The sequence below is a fragment of the Corvus brachyrhynchos genome, unplaced genomic scaffold (assembly GCF_000691975.1).
Source record: "Corvus brachyrhynchos isolate BGI_N302 unplaced genomic scaffold, ASM69197v1 scaffold158, whole genome shotgun sequence".
NCBI lineage: Eukaryota > Metazoa > Chordata > Aves > Passeriformes > Corvidae > Corvus > Corvus brachyrhynchos.
This window is the reverse complement of record NW_008239756.1, coordinates 450,984-458,633: the sequence shown is the minus strand read 5'-3', so window position 1 is coordinate 458,633 and position 7,650 is coordinate 450,984. Positions and strand designations below refer to the sequence as shown.

General features: G+C 54.8%; 1 protein-coding gene across 1 annotated transcript in view; it reads right to left on the bottom strand.

The window, feature by feature from the left end:
• Positions 1-7,586, bottom strand: part of FBN3 (fibrillin 3) — a 67,370-nt gene extending 59,784 nt beyond the window's left edge. The window contains exons 1-2 of the mRNA XM_017742465.1: positions 7,408-7,586; positions 5,366-5,657 (exon numbers count right to left, since the gene is read on the bottom strand). Coding sequence (XP_017597954.1) covers positions 5,366-5,532 — 167 coding nt within the window. The 5' untranslated portion in view covers positions 5,533-5,657; positions 7,408-7,586. The remainder of the gene's footprint in view (positions 1-5,365; positions 5,658-7,407) is intronic.
• Positions 7,587-7,650: the final 64 nt, after the last annotated feature.

The window sequence follows — 7,650 nt, the reverse complement described above, 5'->3', positions numbered from 1 at the left end:
CAGTTGCACCTTTACTGAAGGAAATTTGGGGCTCTTTTCACTGGTTTGGTTTTTGAAGTGTTTAAATCATTGTAGTTAAAGCTCATTTCCCCTCCCAACGAGGGGATCTGGCTCCCTGAAATCCAGGACTGAGTTAAAAATTGGGAAATTTCAGCTTCAGGTGCCTCTGAGGAGCACCTTGGTTCAGAGAATCATGGAATTGTTGAGGCTGGAAAGGACCTTTGAGATCATCAGCCAGCGCCACCCCCACAGTCACCAGCATGTCCCCAAGTGCCACCTCCAGTGGGTTTGAAACCTTTTTAATTCCTAAGATTCTGGTGGAACTGCAAGGTCAGGGATGGACCTGGATGGAAATGCTGCTGGAACTCACCTGTGCCCCTCTCTGAGGACAGTCAGAGGTGGTGGAGCTCCAGCCTTGATCTGTAACATCACCCCAGAGTCAGCTCCAGGCTCATTTGTGTCCTGTGGCCCCAAATCCCAGCCCGTGGCTTTCCCCCTCCTTTGCATCCCAGCTCAGGGAGGGGATGGAGAATCCCCCTGCATCCCTCAGCTCCTGTTCTGCAGCTCCAACATTTCCCTCTCCGTTCCCCAGTGGAAAATGAGGAGGTGTCAAAAATCCGCTGGAAGCTGCTCCCGTTCCCTTTTCCCCACAATGAATTTGGCCACCTCTGTGTGCTGCCCTCAGCCCGGGCCAGGGCAGGGTCCCACAAACATCCCAACGTGCTCTCCCCATCCATCTTCTCACTTGCAGGGGCCAGCTCATAATTAATGGGCTTGACATAACGAGTTGTGTTTGAAGTCAGGCCTTTATTCTTCCCGGGACAAACAGGCAGCGCTGAGGTCCCAGCAAATGGCAGTGCCAGCACGGCCCAGCCTAATCATCCCTGCTCTCTCTTTGTTTTCCTGCTCCTGGAAACTGTTCAAGAGTTCATTAAAAAAATAATCCCATTCCAGTGCTGCCTCAGAACGGGATTTGCCAGGGCTGGGCCCTTCAGGAGAGGCTCATTTGAAATTGTCTCTCCTTTAATGAGTTTAAGGCCAGATTAAAGCCGGGCTTGGGCTGTGGTTTACGGCTCCCCATCCGTTTATTAATTGTTGTTTGGGAAAGCCGGGCTGCATAAGAGGCTTGTTTATTTTGCATTTAATCCCTGCTTTGCATTTATTTCATACTTCCCCTTTATTGAAGGAGGCTGGGATGGGAATGAGCTCCATATAAATGTAATTCCAGCAGAAACACATCCAGCCTTTGGCCTGAACTGCTGGAGCCTCTTTCCAAGGCCTCTCCAAGTGCCCTTGAGCAGGGACAGCTCGTGTTGGGCACCCAGAGTCACTGGGAGCAGCTCCTCCCTCCCAGTCCCATGGTTTCCGTGGATTCTGGGTGATCTTTGAGGTCCTTCCAAGCCAAACCACTCTGGGATTCTACAAAACCCACAGGAATTGGTTTGTGCCACTTGTGGATGATAATTAAGAGAAACTGAACCAATGTTTGGGCATTTTTATCTTCCAGAGTGTAAAAACCTCCCTAAAAAGTCACCTGAGTTCCATTTCTCTCTCTGAACTTCTGGTGTGGCTCCGTTTTCTTGTCCCATGTGGGAAATGACAGGATTTGGAGATGGAGGGAGAAAGGGAGGCACAGACAAGGATAAATCCCAGGATCACTGGGGCTGGAAAACACCTCAGGGATCATCCCAACCATTAACCCAGCAGGAGGGAGCAAAAAAATGCCCAAAGGGAAGGGGAAAATCCCGATCTTGTTGGGGTTGGTGGCTGTGCCTTGAGTCCTTGGATGTGTCTGTCCCTCACCGGGCTTTTGGGGAGGGAAAACACTTCTGCCATGGATAAAATGCCCCAGGAATGGCAGGAAAACACTGTAAAAGGCTTTGGAAGCTGGAATAAAAGGTGTGGGAAAGGAAAACTCTGATTAACTCGCATTGGGAAACAAATTATTTCAGGAGACAAATAACCAGAGCTGCAGCCAGTACAGGAAGCCGGGGAAGGTTTCCCCACAGGAGAAAACTCAGGACTCTGCACTGCTCCACCCCTAAATCCAACAGCAAATCCTCAACATTTCTCCATTTTCCTCCATCCAGACCCAACATCCAAATTTTTGGACCCTCTCACAGCAACCTAAGTGTCCAAGGCAGTGCCTGGGCTGGTGCCCAGGGACTGTACCAGTCCAGCCCATGGGACACAGCTGAGCTCAGCTGGATTTTAATTCCAGTTCCATCCAAATTCCTTCCTGCAAGCCTTGGAGCCAAGGGAAGGCTCAGACCAGCAGAGATCCCAGACTGAAACTGGTTTATCTCCCTGAAAGGGAAAGCTGGGGGTCTGTGAAGGCAAAGCCAAAGCAAATATTTGCAGTGGTGTCCTGAGCTGTTAAATGGACACCATGGATAAATGGGATTAAATGTTCCCTGTGTGGCTTTGGAGAAGAGATAATTCCACAAAATGCAGTTGTCAAGGTCACCCACGTGCCCACACTGTGAAACAACTCCAAATTTAAACAGCTGACCCAACCTTTATTTGCATTTCAAGCTGTGCCGAGAAAATCCCCCCTTGGTTCATTCCTTTGGCCACTCTGAGAGAACCAAACCTGGAATTGGGACTGACCTGCTTTGCCCAAAGGGAAACTCCACAGCACCAAAGGATCCTGAGGCCTCAAAGCAGCAGAAGCCGGGCCAGGGATGATCCCAGAATTATTAAATTTGGAAACAACCTCTGAGATCATAAAGTCCAACCTCCCAACGCTGATCCACAATGGCAGCTCTCCAGAATTGTTTCAAGGACAAGGGATCAGCACCATTTTGGGGAATCCACAGGAGAATCCCTGGGATTTTTGGCTCTGCAGGAGCTGGCTGGTGACATCTGCAGCTGCTGTCCAAGCCCAGTAGGACTTTATTTAAAACACGTCCCAGTTCTCATCCCACTGGGGTTCTCTGCCTGGAAAAGGGGTTTCAACGAGGGAGATTTCCAGCTGAAGGGCTGGGAAGGAGAGATTTGGACACAAATCCAGGGCATGGCCAGGGTCACCCCACAGGGAGCCTGGGAACCCTTGAGGCAGCAGTTCCAGCCCTGGCAGCTCCCCCTGTGCTGCCCACCAGGAATCCGTCCCCGGGAGCAGCCCTGCTCTGCCCAGGGCCAGGGGAACAATGATCCCTCAGTGGGCTCCAGTTCCAGCTGCACAGATTTCCTCGTGCTTGTCCCAGGGGCGTTCTCTTCCTGCAGCAGCGGCTCCAGGGGCAGGAGGGGAAAGGAGGGAGCAGGGTGATCCCAGCCCTCCGGAGCCACCGGGAACGGAGCCAAGTCTGGGGTTGCCGCCCTGAGTGAGGGTTTGAGGTGCAGGAGGGGTCGCAGGAGCCATTTCTCTCACTCGAGAACCTGCCCTTCGTTTTTAAGGGCCCTTGGGATTTGGGCTTCTCAGCCTGCCCAGGGTCAAAGGGGATTTGACTGTAAGGAATTTTTGCAACTGGATCTGGTCACTCCAGTCCCTGAGTGCTCCAGCGTCCGCTCCCCGCGGCAGGGGCGCCGGGGGCAGGAGGGGAAAGGAGGGAGCAGGGTGATCCCAGCCCTCCGGAGCCACGGGGAACGGAGCCAAGTCTGGGGTTGCCGCCCTGAGTGAGGGTTTGAGGTGCAGGAGGGGTCGCAGGAGCCATTTCTCACTCGAGAACCTGCCCTTCGTTTTTAAGGGCCCTTGGGATTTGGGCTTCTCAGCCTGCCCAGGAGTCAAAGGGATTTGACTGTAAGGAATTTTTGCAACTGGATCTGGTCACTCCAGTCCCTGAGTGCTCCAAGACCACTGGACACCAGTGGCCTTTTCCTTTGGGTGCTGGGAACAATGGGAATATTTATTTCCTTCTCTGCCCTCCCTTTTCCTCCTGTTATCCATGCCCACATCAATGCCTTCCAATCCTTTCTGAGAGCCAGGAATCAGCCACACAGCCCCAGGATCAATGGGAGCGTGTGGATGTGGCAGAGCATCATCCCAGGGTGAGGGAGGGCCAGAGGGAGATGGAAAACCCAGAGCTGGGGTTGGGAATGAAGAAATTGGGTGCCTTGAGCCAAGCCTGGCTTCCACGGAGGGGAAGGGACTGAGGAGAAGGTGGGAATGCTGGGAATGCTGGAGGAGAGAGGTTTTCTCAAGAAGCAGCTTCATTCCCGTTAATCACAGCCGCCTGGAATGGGTGGGGTTGGAAGGGGCCTCTGGAGATCATCCACTCCAACCCTACAAAGATCTGGGATGTTTTGTCTGATTTGGGATGTTTTATCTGAAGGATGAGCAGGGCAGAATCCCATAGGGGTCATCCCAGGGGATGCACATGGGGAGTTTGAAAAGCCCAAATCCCTGGGCAGTCGTTGTCCCTCTTTTCCAAGGGCATAGTAGCAGGAGGCGAGGCCACGCAGGCTGGAATTCCAGGAGGAGCTGCCTCCATCCCCAGGGCTCCAGCTGCAACCCTTTGGCCTGGCTGGGCTGGGAGCAGAGCACTCCCTCCATTCCAGCAGCATTCCAGCATTTCCCAGCCTCTGGCACAGCCCGGCCCCGCGCGTGGATCCCGCTCTGCTCCTGCCCACTGACACGGGAACGCTCCCAGGAGCTGCAGCCAGACGCACTTAAAATAACCCAGGATCAGCGCGGGCCAGGAACCATCTTAGAGCAGCAGAGCCGAGCTCAGCCCGGGGCTCTCCTGCTGGGCCCTGACTCCCTCCTCAGGTGGAAAACGGCTCCGGTCTCGCACGGATCTGGGAGTGAGCAGGAGCCGCCCCAAGGGACTGAGTGCGGCCCCTTCCCAGAGCAAAGCAGCACCCAGGGGCAAAACCCTCCCAGCACAGCCACAGCACCTGGGAGCAGAGCCAGAGGGACTCCAGGGGCAAATCCCGGGGTAACGACATCCCACAGGTGACGTGGGAAGAACAGGCAGAGCCACCACTGCAGGTCATGGAATGGCTTGGGTTGGAAGGGACCTTAAAGCCCATCCAGTGCCACCCCTGCAGGGACACCTTCCACTGTCCCAGGCTGCTCCAAGCCCCATCCAGCCTGGCCTGGGACACTGCCAGGGATGGGAAATCCACAGCTTCTCTGGGAAATCTGTGCCCACCCTCCCAGGGAAGACAAACCCACCCACCGGGTGGGTGTGGGGGCTCTTCAGTCCCTGCAGGTGAGCCCGAGGCGCTGTGACCCCAAAAGGAGCTCAGTGCCCAGCACTGCTCCCATGGGATCCTGCCTGGCTGTTCCCTGTGCCAGCAGCTTCCCTGCTGCAGATCCAACTCCTTCCCAAGCTCAGGGAATGGCAATCCTGCCAGCCCAGCTCCATGTGCTGTGATAACAACCCCAAATCTGCTTTATCAAAGAGACAGAGCTCAAACTCACCCTCGCAGGGAGTCCTGGCCCCTTCTCCTCACTCTGTTTGGGGGTCTCTCCTCGTAGGCTGCAAATCTGTCTGTCTGCAAGTCCCCCTCATACTGTCCTCGGGCTGGTGCCACCACCAGCACGGCCGTGCAGCCCAGCAGGAGCCTGGCCAGCCACAAATCCCCCATGGTGGCCCCAATTCCGAGAGTCCCCCGAGAGCTTTGTCCAGCTGCAGGGTCCCTGCTGCTCTTGGAGGAGGATGGATTCTGGCAGCAGCCCCTGGGTGTCAAGGAGCCGTCCTGGAGTTCCCTTTCTGGAAGGAAAAGAGGGGGAAAGAGACATTTTTAAGGACTTTCCCATTTTTGAAGTCACTGCTCACCCCAGGCAGCCCTTCCTGGAGCTGATCCAGGGGGCCAGACAATCCCACCCGGTGTTCCCACTGCCATTCCCCACCACTGCATTGCCAGATCTTTCTTTCCCAAGAGCTGGAAACCAAGAGATGTCCAAGAGTTGTGGTTCTGCCTCACATTTATTTTCCTGATGGTGAAACAAAGAGCCACCAAAGTCCTCCAGGCAAGAGGAGAACTTCAAGAAAGAGCAGATCCTGCTCATGGACCATCATCCCACAGCTCTGCTGCGCTCCGTGGGATTGCAGGAGTTCAGCTGCTGGAAAACAACCTCCCAGCTCATCCACGGCTGAGGGGACAACTGCCCTGGGATGGGGACAGCCTCTGGCTCGGCACTGACCCCCTGGGGCACCGGGGACATCGGGGTGTCCTGGGGATGGCCCCTGGGACAGGGTGGGTGGTCCCGGGGGGCTGGGGAGCAGGCAGGGGGACAAGGCTGGGATCAGGGGGAAGGAGGTGAGAAATCCCAAGGGAAAGGCTCTAAAAAGGATCCCACCCCACAGTCTGCACCCCCTCCTCCCATCCGCAGGGCCCCCAATCCCAAATCCCCCAGCTCTGCCTGTGCAGAGCCCATCCTTCCTCCTCCTCCCGGCCAGCAGCGGCTCAGGATGCAGCTCTCACCTCAAGACCCCCAAAATTTGGTGTTCCAGGAGTGAGGAATCCTCCTGGATGTGCCCCGGAGTGGGAGCAATCTGTGCTGCGAGAGGCCCCGGGTGGGGAAGGAGAGGCCCCCGAGCCACCCCTGACTGTCCCCCCTGCTCTCCCACTGCAGCTTTCCCGGGCCAGCCCAGCCTCGAGAATCAGCCCAGACAGGACAGAAAATGTGTCTGACCAAAAAAAACCAAAATCAAAACCCCAAAAAAACCAGGAAAAAACCCTAAAGATTATTTAAAAATAATTTAAAATAATTAGAAGTTCAGTTTCCCTCGCTGCTCCCAGTGTCCCAGCTGGGAATGTCTCAGCTCTTGAGGGCAGGAATTTTTCAGGCTCTAAGGTTTCAAATGCAGTGAATGAGGAGAGTGGGAAGGGGAAAGGCAGGGCTGGGAGACAAAGAAAAGTGCCCTTCCTGCAGCCCCCAGAGCTCCGGCTCGGCTCCGCGGGCTCCGCTTATCTGCAGCCACACAAAAGGCAGAGTGTTCCCTGTCCCGCAGCTCCCGAGGAACGGGGCACATGGGGGGGGGAAAAAGTGGCAAAAAATGAACAAAAAGTTTTGCACTCCAGCGATTTAAAGCGAAGGAATTCCAGCTGCATCCCCGTCCCCGCGGGGGGATGAAGAGCCTGACAAATGATCGATACACGGGACATTCCCGGAGTGCTCGCACAGGCATGGAAAAGTCATTTACACCCGCGAGCGAGTCACAGCTTCAATGGAATAAAAGCCTCCAAAAGTTCTTTGCAGCGCTGAGAAATTGCAGCAAACCCCACTTGTAAGAAAGACACTGAGAAAGCAATGAGAGAATCAACCCCCAAAAATCAGATTTTAAACCGGTTGGGAAGGAAGCAGGAAAACATTTCCAAGCCAAGCCTGTGGGTGTGCAAATTAAATCAATTAAAAAAAAAAAAATGTGCAAGACACAATCAAACAGAGAAAGGAATGGATAAAGAGAAAGAAATCAGCTCTGCAGCTCCGGGGTGAGGCGGAAAGTGGTTAAATACCTTTGTGTCCTGGAGCTGGTGATGTGCCCAGAGCTCCTTTGTTTAGTGGAGATCTGGGCAGAAAAGAAGGGACTAAAGCCCTCACTCCTGAGGAGAGGAGAAAAGGTACAGCCTCATCCGAATCAGGGGGAGGGCCCTGCGCCGAGAGGGGACCGCGAGCGGTGGGAGTAGCTCAGCCCAACATTCTTCAGCCAAAAGTTCTCGGCTCCGAGGAGGGGCTGGGGGAGCGGGTGGGGTTAGCCC